This window comes from Hypomesus nipponensis, chromosome 11 (genome assembly GCF_054491055.1).
Source record: "Hypomesus nipponensis isolate SF chromosome 11, ASM5449105v1, whole genome shotgun sequence".
Classification (NCBI taxonomy): Eukaryota; Metazoa; Chordata; class Actinopteri; order Osmeriformes; family Osmeridae; genus Hypomesus; species Hypomesus nipponensis.
Window position 1 is genome coordinate 3,828,041 of NC_140371.1, and position 11,632 is coordinate 3,839,672.

At 46.1% G+C, this 11,632-nt stretch overlaps 1 protein-coding gene across 1 annotated transcript; it reads left to right on the forward strand.

Annotated features, from left to right (window-relative positions):
* The first annotated feature begins 1,212 nt into the window (after positions 1–1,212).
* On the forward strand, positions 1,213–10,989 carry lhcgr (luteinizing hormone/choriogonadotropin receptor). Its single transcript, XM_084667287.1, has 10 exons — positions 1,213–1,965; positions 3,920–3,991; positions 4,320–4,394; positions 4,940–5,014; positions 5,376–5,450; positions 5,649–5,726; positions 5,951–6,019; positions 6,110–6,184; positions 7,321–7,506; positions 8,666–10,989. Exons 1-10 carry the CDS (start codon positions 1,802–1,804, stop codon positions 9,870–9,872), a joined length of 2,076 nt encoding a protein of 691 aa, XP_084523413.1. The 5' UTR covers positions 1,213–1,801; the 3' UTR covers positions 9,873–10,989.
* The last annotated feature ends 643 nt before the right edge of the window (positions 10,990–11,632 follow it).

Genomic DNA, 11,632 nt, shown 5'->3' on the forward strand with positions numbered 1-11,632 from the left:
TCTCTCTCTCTCTCTCTCTCTCTCTCTCTCAGTTCAGTTCAGAATGCTTTATTGGCATGACAGTTCGGGTTGAGCAGTATTGCCAAAGCAGTCCATATTGAAAGGACATTTTACAGTAATATATGTATCATAGCATTTACATTATAACAATAATAATATGGTAGTATACTATAACAGTAGCATAGTAAGAGTAACAGTAACACATAAATGCTTGTTAATATACAGACAGGTTTTAACAGTTGTACAGGGTTGGTTCACTGTCCCTCAGGTTGTGACATTGAGAGACATATCTAGCGGCAAGGCTTGCAGTCGGCCCTCTACCTCTCTCTCTCTCTCTCTCTCTCTCTCGCTCTCTCATCAAAGAGCAACATGTGCCTTTATGAAAAGCGTTCACAGAAAATTAATTGTCTTGGCTATGACTGAATTATACTAAATGAAACACAAGGGGGAGGTATAAAACCAGTGGTCCACGTCTGGGTGTATTGGGTGCTTCAGCACTGATGAAGAATTCTGTGATGCTTTGTTTTCGGGGATTTAGCCATACACTTTCTGAAGTTAGGCTACATCGTTGTTGGGTAGCCTATGATTCAATTTGTTTATATATATATATATTCTTCCGTATGGCCCAGCAATTTGCCTTGGACTACTGTCCGAGTAGGCTCAGTTTGACAGTCTGTTCTTGGAGCAAAACGGTGTTCTTTTCAATAGGAACGTTTTATTACACCATTTATGAGACGACTTTATAGAGCACAGAGAAGCTGCTTTCTCCCCATTCATGTGTAACCTCCGTGAATATGGAAAATATTGTAGTTGCATTCCAGGGGCGTAGCTGCAGCCTGCATTTGATACCAAGTCCAGGCAACCTTGCCCTGTCTTTATCAGCAGCAACTCGGCGCCAGAAGAGATACAGTCATGGGAGGCTCGTAGATGCGGGTCACAATGTCCTCCTTAAGGACGTTGCTCGTGAACTGTGATTTTACATACACGCCTCATGTCATGTGCTTACCAGTAGGCTACAGTCTAATGCATCAGTTATAACATGAAAGGTATAGGCTTACTATAACTACCATATCATAGGCCTATAGGAAGTATCTATCACAATCGCGTGGAAGGACAGATGCCGTGGCGGGTGCCAAATTAACACAAATACTTTTCAGCTTTCCCAAGCTCCTTTGCCAAGGTCATTCTGTTCTGATACCGAAATGCTGATTAGTTAATGACGTTGAATTTTGAAGATGTCTGCTATTTATTGGATACATATGAATCAAATGTTATGTAGCCTACAGCATATTAAAGTTATTTGTGTGCATTTTTACAACATGCATAATCGTTTAATTGGCAGACATTATAGCCAATGTCTAATTGTATGATTATCTTGGAGCTATATATGGACTTACTAGTATGATTTCAAACAGGTGTCGTACTAGAATCCGTCAATGCATCACTCTGCTCATGCTATAGTCTGTTAGGGTTAGGGTTACATTAAAGACCTTGGAAGCTTTTTTGGACAGTTGTCCACAGCTTGATTGGCACGGTTGGCACCGCAGTGAGCGCACATGGAACATTTGCGCAACTGAACAGCGCACTTTCAGGATTTCTAGGGTTGGAATCAGAATCAACGAGAACTACGTGATCAAAGACACAAGCCTGATCGGCGGTAAACTGATCTGAAGGATAACACTTTGGTTTAATCCACCGTTTCTGATAGACGTAGAATATACACACAGTACACTGCTATGAGTCATTTGGATATTCTCAGAAAGACGGAGGGGACTACTTCGGTTTGAACACAAGTAAAATAATGAGGACATCGCGTGCTTTTGTTTTCTTTACGTTCTTGCTGCTACCCTTTGCCTCTCTGGATGCCTGGATGTTCGAGTGTCCCAGGATCTGCCGGTGCTTCCCCGGTACCATCAGATGCAACAACCTAACGGAGCGGTCCGTGAACGTACCCCAGAGACAGCTGTAAGTTATGCATGTTGAGACAGCTTTGCAGTGGTGATGATTGTGTTTTTTATAAGACGATTGAAATAATCAAACCGGATGTATAACCAGTTAATAGCAATACAACTTCAAAAGAAAATTAACTAATTATAATGACAAATGACTAGCGTGGTTTCGGTTACTCCTTTGTTCCTGCGCTTTTACGCGCAGACGCATTAAAGAAGGCACTAAAGTAGGCTTATGATGACAATGGGACTTTGAGAAAGCCATCTTTAAAATAAGGGGTGAGCATGTTAAAACTAGTTACAGTGAGGGGTTGTTACCAAATGTGTCGGTCTTGGTTAGGGTTAGCTAAGCTTTGCAGCAGGGGCAGTTCTACACGGGGGCCTACAGGGGCAAGTGCCCCTGTAAAAATGTCCCTGGCCCCCCCTGTGGCCCCCCTGAGCTGACTGTTTTATTTCTATTCAGAACAACACGTCTCCTGTAAGAATATCTCCCAGGAGTCCAGACTCAATTTAGTTAATTTCAAGCATTTTGGTACCAAAAATGGCCCCAAAAATTGACAAATGATCTGATCAATAAATTGTATAATTACAGGGCATCTGTCTTTTTTGTTCATATGAAATGTGGCATACTATTGTTGGGACATTGTTATTTACAAATGCAACTCATACAATATTATATAGGTAATACTGAATGTGCCCCATTTTTTCACCCCCAAAAAAAGCATTCATTTTCTAATCACGTCAAGTCTAGTTTTGTAGGGGAAGTCTTTGTGCTCTGCAGTGCTCTCCTCTCCTCATTCTCACAGATCCAAAACGCTGGCGCCACTTGAGATTTTCCCATTACTTTACCTTCACAGCTGATCAGATAGGCTAGCAGGGTCCCTGAGATGGAGGGCAGTCACCCACTTAGGCAGAGCCATGTGGACGGATGTGTGTAGAAATACTTTTTCAAAGAGAGAGAAAGAGCAACAGAGAGAGAGGGGGGGAGAGAGACAGAGAAAGGGAGAGAGAGAGAGATAGAGAAGGAGAGAGAGAGAGAGAGAGAGAGAGAGAGAGAGAGAGAGAAGGGGAGAGCGAGAACGGGAGAGAAAGAGAGAGAGAGAAAGAAAGAGAGAGACAGAGAGAGAAAGGGGGCGAAAGAAAGAGAGCGATGGGGAGAGAGGGAGAGAGATGGAGGGAGGGGGTGGGAGAGATAACCAGTCCCTCATTGTTATTGTTTAAGGTTTTGCACCCACAAATGTTGAGGTGAGGCTGCACTCCTTCCTAGTCACACAAAATCACCATTGTGTGTTCTCACTCTGCAGGTGAGATGGTAGTTTAGGGACGCTGTTTAAACCACATCCACTAATCACCAAGCTGGTGCAGAATCTCCCCATCACCCCTATGTCCTCGCTCGGCCCAGCTTAAACTGTCAGCGTCTCCAGTCTGACACCTCCCTCTATGTCTCATTACACTCAGAAAGTCTCACATCACAAGTTTCTTTATTGTGAAGAAGCTAGTGCACTTTCTGTTAAAAGAAAAACCCTGCTGAAGGTCATGGGTTCTTCCCCTCCTGATCAAGTGGTCCTGATTGGTCCTTCCTCCAGGACAAGCAAGTACAGAGGAGCTGAATTTAAGGTTGACGGATGGTTGAAATGCTTGAACGCTGAGAATCTTGACCTTTCTGTCAGAGAGCCACAGAGCCTTGAGCATTGACCGATAAGCATCCATGTGCCCCAAGGCTGACAGACATAACAAACTGGAATCAAACAAATTGTATGTGAGGCACTTCCAGCGCTGCTCCTTCCCACTCTTGACACAAATATAACTCCATATCTGGAGATCTTGAAGCCCAAGTGAGTAGAGGGGTTAGCAGCTTGTGAGGCTAAATTAAAGTAGCTAAAGTCTGAAATGAGGGGGATGCTTCGATTGACCGCGTTATGGTATTGGCTATCCATGGATCCGCCCCCTTGAATGTGCTGTTTCTACAGGGTGCTGAAACATCTGAATCAAAAGACAATCTCCAGCCTCTCGTTTGACAGCCTGGGCAAGGTCGAGGACATGTGAGTGCTGCAACATTCTTTTTAAACTTCTGCTTAGTAAGGAACCCCCCCTCAAGGCATGCTCTGTAGAACATCACCACAAACAGAACTCTAAGGTCTAGAACAGGATACAACCTTTTCGTATCCTTATCTTCTGAGGTCCTTACTGTCTGGTTTGTGAAAAACTTCAAATGGAAGAAAATTCGAATGACCACCAGAACCTTAACTTTAACCGATGATCCCATATTCAACAGTTTTTTAGTTTTTAATAGTTGGTATCATATGCTGTGTGTTTTGTATTCAGATGTTTTGACTGAAAATGTTGTTTTATTTCTTTTTGTGGTTTAAGAGAAATTTCTCAGAGTATTATCCTGGAAACCATGGAGACCCTGGCGTTTAATAACCTTCCGAGCGTGTCTTATATGTGAGTGTCAGTCGAGCCCCTCTCTCGTCTCTCCTCTCTCCTCTCTCCTCTCCCCCGTCTCCCTCCTCTCCTCTCTCCCTCCTCTGCTCTCTCCCCTCTCCCCTCTCCCTGCTCACCCCACTCAGATGGTTTTGCTCTACCATCTGGCACAGCACAGACTCATGTGTTGAATCCAAAACCTGGCGTTTAATAACCTTCTGAGCCTGTCTGATATAGTGTTAGTCAAGCCCCTCTCACTTCTCCTCTCCCATCTCCTCTTCCACTCCCCACTACCCTCTTCCTTCTCCCCTGTCCCCTGTCCCCTGTCCCCGGTCCCCTGTCCCTTCCACCTTCTCTTCTCCTCCTCTCACCTGTCCCCGGTCCCTTCTACCCTCTCTCCCCCTCCTCTCCCCTGTCTCCTGTCCCTGGTTCCCTGTCGCCTTTCCCCTCTCCTTTCTCTCCCCCTCCTCTACCTCTACCCTCTTCCTTCTCCCATCCAAAACCCTCTCTTGCAAACCAATCTTTTACCTGGGTAATTTAGACAATTTATTGTTGATGTTTTTCAGCTCCATCCAGAACATTAGAAGTCTTGTGCGCATAAAAAAAAAGGCGTTCAACAACCTACCAAAACTACGACATCTGTGAGTGAGAAACCTGTCAATCTTTAGGCTTTAGCTGTGACTTGCTCTCTATGGAGTTCTCCAGACTGTATGAATGTCTTCCATTGGAATACTAAACAGTCTTAATACTGCATCTCATTCTGATTAAGATACTTTATAAAGATTTGTGGGGCAACAGCGTTCTGTTGTGATTCCCTCTCCAACTGGATATTAATATTAATAACATTTCAGTGTGTCACAATTTTTATTGTTCTCAGACAAAACCCTCCAGCTGTGAATGTTATTGGTGTTTTGTGGAGTTAGTGTAATGCTGCTTGTCTGTGGAAAGTAACAGCTGTTTGTTTCCTGGAAGAGTAACAGGCTTTGTTGTCACCATTTACAGGGGTATCTTCAACACGGGGATAGATGTATTTCCAGACCTGACCTCGGTTTGCTCTTTAGAACAAGACTTCATCCTGTGAGTCTGTAAACTGACCGGAGATCATTATTATCTTCATCATCAAAGTCATGATTGTTATCCTTACCCACACCATCATGTCTTGGTACAATAGGTGAATCCTGCCACCCACAGTTTGTCTGGTCTGTGACCAGGGTTGAACATGACTGACATAGGATGTGTTGTGACTTCCTGTGACAGAATACATTGCCGTTGCAGGTACATATGTGACAATCTCAATCTCCTGTCGATTCCACCCAACCACTTTGCTGGAATGACGAGGGGATACGTTATCATGTGCGTGAGTAGTACACAGGTAGTAGTGAATTATGAGTAGGAATTGATGCAAGTGATTATTAAACTGTGAAACGTGATGATTTGTTTAAAACTGTATATATGTTAAATTCTTACCATACTCCAGTAATTTATTTAGGTTAGATCAACTGAAACCTGATTGTGTAAAAAGTTCTGATCTATGAGAAACTCCTGTCATGTTCTGTATCTTTCCGCGTCCTGTGTAGGAAGCTGTTCAACAACGGCATCAGAGAGATCCATGATTACGCCTTCAATGGAACCAAGATACACGAACTGTACTTTTCAAAGATTTAACCCCTTTTACTTGAAAAAGATACCCTCTCAGCAGTAATACAAATCTGTCCTGACGTTCTCTGTGTCTGCAGGGTCCTGAATAACAACAGGAACCTGCAGAGGATCCACGTCCAAGCGTTCCAGGGCGCAGAGGGCCCGGAACACCTGTAGGTGACACGGTTCTCCTCCTTACCCCACTGCACTCTCACACCTCAGTACAAGGCCTTGAAAACTTCTGTGCTTGAGATACAGTGGAGTTTGGTGGCTGAGCGGTCAGGGAATCGGGCTAGTAATCAGAAGGTTGCCAGATCGATTCCCCACCGTGCCGCTCTGGATAAGAGCGTCTGCTAAATGACGAAATGCAAATACAGAATACTTGAAAAATCCTCTAAACCGGTCCACATGCACACACGCATTTAGACCATATAGTAAAAAAAAAAAAAAACATAAAAAATAAGCTCCTGTCCAAGGTTGTGTAGGGGGTTAAATATTGTCCAAACAACCGAAACACATTTCCCTATGGTTTAAAGGAAGATGGGAAACTGAGCAGTGTATTAGCATGAACCAAATAAAGCCAATACAAATAGAATTACAGTTATTTGACTCTATGGGTTAAATAAGAGCACGAATGGTCAAAGTAAGGTTAAAATGAAATACGCATTTAAAACATTGCAAATGAATGAAATCAATTACAAGGCAAACATTTTACAAAATGAAAGCTTTACATCTTACCTTCTCTACCATGATCATTGTAAATCAGAGAGAAAGCAAGAGGTGAGCAAGGAGTAGGACAGTAGGACAAGGGAGAACTGAGGACAAGGTCTCAGGAGATGAAGAATCCAAAAAGCAATGCATTACAATCCCCTTTATACACAAGAACAACCAATCAGACCACATCTTGACTGGGGGGTGTGAGAGCCTTCAAGTTGAGACCATCCAGAATCTTCATACTTTAGCATATGAGAGGTGGGGGCAGGTTTGACACCCATCCTTACAGTTGTCCAAGTTTGAGTAGTTACTTCAGAGACAGGCTGTCAGGCAAGACTCCAGACTAACCTTTCAAGATCTTGTCTCGCTGATATTTTTGGGAAAATGTTGTTAATCTAGTTGTTTTTGTCTTGATTTACAGTATCCAGGTTTGTAAACGTACACCCTCTTGTCCTCTGTAGTGCTCTAAATACATCATCTATGAGATTCCTCACTGTCAGTATTTTCCATTTCTTTGTATTCTTTACCATAGTGAACAACATTGCAGTGTTTGCGAGTCTCCCGATAGAATGTGAATGAGAGTGGTGTTTTCCAGAGACGTGTCGTCGACGGCGATCGAGACCCTCCCGCTGCAGGGTCTGGAGCAGGTCCACACCCTGGTGGCCCAGGGGGCCTTCAGACTCAAGAGGCTGCCCTCCTTCACAGCCCTGCCTGCTCTGACCAATGCCCAGCTCACCTACAATAGCCACTGCTGCGCCCTGCACACCTGGAACACACACAGGTACAGTAGACTGACCTGGAACACACACAGGCACAGTAGACTGATCTGGAACACACACAGGTACAGTAGACTGACCTGGAACACACACAGGCACAGTAGACTGATCTGGAACACACACAGGCACAGTAGACTGACCTGGAACACACACAGGCACAGTAGACTGACCTGGAACACACACAGGCACAGTAGACTGATCTGGAACACTCACAGGCACAGTAGACTGATCTGGAACACTCACAGGTACAGTAGACTGATCTGGAACACACACAGGCACAGTAGACTGATCTGGAACACTCACAGGCACAGTAGACTGACCTGGAACACACACAGGCACAGTAGACTGATCTGGAACACACACAGGCACAGTAGACTGACCTGGAACACACACAGGCACAGTAGACTGATCTGGAACACTCACAGGCACAGTAGACTGATCTGGAACACTCACAGGTACAGTAGACTGATCTGGAACACACACAGGCACAGTAGACTAATCTGGAAAACTCACAGGCACAGTAGACTGACCTGGAACACACACAGGCACAGTAGACACACACAGGTAGGACTACAGGGACACAGGTAGGACTTCAGTAACACATATATGTACACCGTCTTTTGATTTCTTCATTTTTGCATTGTGTACAAATCCTCCGGCCCCCTGGCCCCCTCCCTCCCCCTCCCTGCCCCGCTGACCCCTTTTCTCCCCATGGCCCCCTCCCTCCCCCATGTTCCCCCTTCACCTCCTCAAGGGATGATCTAGTGAACGCTGAGAGTTCTAATGACTCTACACACCGCAATGACAACAATTTGTCATTCAGGTAACACAATCATCTATTTCAGAAGAGCATTTTGACGTCTCCTTATTCTTTTCATTTGGTCACGTTGAATGCTCTTTTTAGAATTTCGGCATTGGTTTCCTTACCGCAGTCTGTCTTGTTTATAGTCTCTTGTATATATTCACATCATGATGCCCCCCCCCCCCCAATATATATTATGATTACGGCCCTGCTGTGTACCGATTGGCACACACCAAGTATGTGACTCATTGCGTAATTCTTGTCTTTTCCAGACCTTAGGATTCTGGATAAAGGGATGTGACTTTCTTCTGTCTCTATATTGTTTTTCTAACCACCTCTTTGCCCTCTTGCTCCCCCTACAGGGTCCTGGGTGTCGGCGCAGCCTTACTACCCCATCTGACTGTTGGCTCAAATTCGTCTGACCTACTGAAGGAAGCAGCAAATGTCAATGAGGACTTTCAGTACTCACTGCTGACCTCTGCTCCACCCGGCCCTGTGTTCCAGTGCAGCCCCGAGGCCGACGCCTTCAACCCCTGTGAGGATCTGGTCAATTTCCCCTTCCTCCGAGTAGCTATCTGGTTCATCAGCCTGCTGGCCATCGTGGGCAACCTCACCGTCCTCCTGGTCCTCTTCACCAGCCGCGACAAGCTCAGCGTCCCTCGCTTCCTCATGTGCCACCTGGCGTTCGCCGACTTCTGCATTGCCATCTACCTGCTGATGATTGCATCGGTGGACCTGCGCACGAGCGGACACTACAGCACTCACGCCATCTTGTGGCAGACCGGCCCCGGCTGCAGCGTGGCCGGCTTCCTGTCCGTGTTTGGCGGGGAGCTGTCCGTGTATACACTGGCCACTATCACCCTGGAGCGCTGGCACACCATCACCCATGCCCTGCAGCTGGAGCGCAGGCTGGCGCTGGGGCAGGCGGCCGGGGTGATGGCCGGAGGCTGGCTGCTCTGCCTGGGCTTGGCGCTGCTTCCCCTGGTGGGTGTGAGCAGCTACAGCAAGGTGAGCATGTGTCTTCCCATGGACGTCCTCACTTGGCCGGCGCAGGCCTTCATCCTGCTCCTCCTGCTCTTCAACGTGGGAGCCTTCCTGGTCGTCTGTGTCTGCTACGTCCTCATCTATCTGGCGGTGAGGAACCCAGAGTTTCCGGGGCGCAGCGCGGACACCAAGATCGCCAAGCGAATGGCGATCCTCATCTTCACAGACCTGCTCTGCATGGCACCCATCTCCTTCTTCGCCATCTCGGCAGCCTTCAAGGCTCCCCTCATCACCGTCACCAACTCCAAGATCCTATTGGTGCTCTTTTTCCCCATCAACTCCTGCGCCAACCCCTTCCTGTACGGCATCTTCACACGGGCGTTCCGCAGGGATGCCTACCTGGCCCTGAGTAGCCTGGGCTGCTGTGAGAGCAAGGCCAGCACGTACCGCATGAAGGCCTACAGCTCCGAGAATGTGATGAAGAGCAACTCTGGGTCCAGCATCAGGGGTCCTCACGCCGCCCTCAGGATGGTCGAGATCCAGCAGCAGACCTGCATCCTCAACCAGGAGGAGGAGACATCTTAAACACTTCAGCACCGGTCTCGAGCCCTGCTTCCGCAGAGCTGCCTCCTGCTTGGTTTTCACTCCCACACTAATCTAGCACACCTGGTTCTAATAGTTACCTGGTTGATGTGTTGAATCACATAAGGTACAACTGGGGTTGGATCAAAAACATACTGGCAGGTAGCTCTTGAGAAGGCTTGGAGAGCTCTGGACTAGAACTAAGGCTGCAGTGTTATCTGTGATTCATGTCTGGAATGCACATGAAATGGTTTATTTGAACAAGGCAAAAAAAATAATATCTGTCAGTTTGTATGGTAAATATTGTGTCTTTATTGTCGTGACATGCATCTTGAGCTTTCTTAAAAACGACCAGAACTCTCAAATCTCATGCATTTGCCTTTCAACCATTTCTCACGCTCTTACGCAATCCCTTGTAGTTCTCACGCTGAGAAGTAAGGGATAACTAGTCCAGCTATACAATTAATGGACGAGGCGCAGGCAAGAGTTGAGAGCAAGGCCACATTATTACTCCAAAGGGGGCACTGGAGCTCATGTCCCCTCAATCTCCCGTCTTCAGGTGGTGCAGAATGCTGCTGCCAAAATGTCATTGTCCACTAGAACGTTCGACCACATTATCCCAGTCTTGGCCAGTTTGCACTGGCTTCCTGTCCAGTTTAGAATACGTTTTAAAACGTTATTGTTTGTTTTTAAAGCTCTTAATGGATAGGCCCCTTCATATATCTCGGACCTCGTAAAATGGCACGCACCTATTAGGTCACTGAGGTCTGCAGACAAGCCACTTTTATACACTCCCCGATCATGCTGTGTACGCACAGGTGATAGGGCCTATGCAGTTGCTGGTCCTGAGCTGTGGAATCAGCTTCCCCTATCTATTAGGCAGGCTCCATCTTTGTCTATTTTTAAATCTAGGCTTAGGACCCACCTTTTTGTTCTGGCGTTTCCCACCTCTTGCGTTGTGCTGTTGCTTGTTTTGTTGTTGTTGACTGTTTTGTATTTTGTTTTTACTGTGTTTTTTATAGTGTTTTTTTAATGTGTATTGGGATTACTGTTTTTGTGCTTTTGTTCAGCACTTAGGTCAGCATTGCTGTGTTGTGAGTGTGCTTTATAAATAAAATGTACTGACTTACTTACTTACTTACTCATGTGCCCCCCCCCCCCCACGTCATACTTCATTTTTTGTAAACAACTTTTATTTGATTCTGATTGGATGATTCTCAAGATCGATGGCCAAGCATGTCTTGTGTAGACTGTTTTCATGTAGCCCCCCCCTCAAAAAAATATTGATTCCCCTCTCTGCCCAAGGGCCCCTGGTAGATGGTAGATCCCGGCCTCGGTTGGAAGCTGTCGAGAGTTGTACAGAGTTAAATGCCACCAACCAGATTTGAAAGCTCTAACCCTGCGTGTCCACTACTATATACAATACAGCGGAGCGGGCGGCGCGTCGGCGTCGGCTTCCAATTCATTTTCAATGAAACCGGGCGTTGACGCTCGCGTAGGGCGTTGTGGGAGCGTCAATGCCTGATTGCATTGATAATGAATCCAGAAGCCGACGCCGTCATGCCGCCCGCTCCGCTGTAGTGGACACAGGGTAACCATTCAAGACGATATATTACCATAGGCGGACATCCCGGGGGGACACAACCCCCCAACCTGGGAAAAATAGGATTTGTCCCCCCCAATAAATCACTGTAAACATAAGGACATTTAAATCATATTAATAATATACATTTAACTTATTACAATGTAGGTGTAATGTGTAA

What these genes read in the sequence shown, in the direction of transcription:
- lhcgr (XM_084667287.1), top strand. Translation starts at nt 1,802, where the DNA reads ATGAGGACATCGCGTGCTTTTGTTTTCTTTACGTTCTTGCTGCTACCC. An exon ending in CTACCAAAACTACGACATCT is followed by an intron (nt 5,015 to 5,375) that starts GTGAGTGAGAAA and finishes CACCATTTACAG; the next exon opens with GGGTATCTTCAACACGGGGA. An exon ending in GGAACCAAGATACACGAACT is followed by an intron (nt 6,020 to 6,109) that starts GTACTTTTCAAA and finishes CTGTGTCTGCAG; the next exon opens with GGTCCTGAATAACAACAGGA.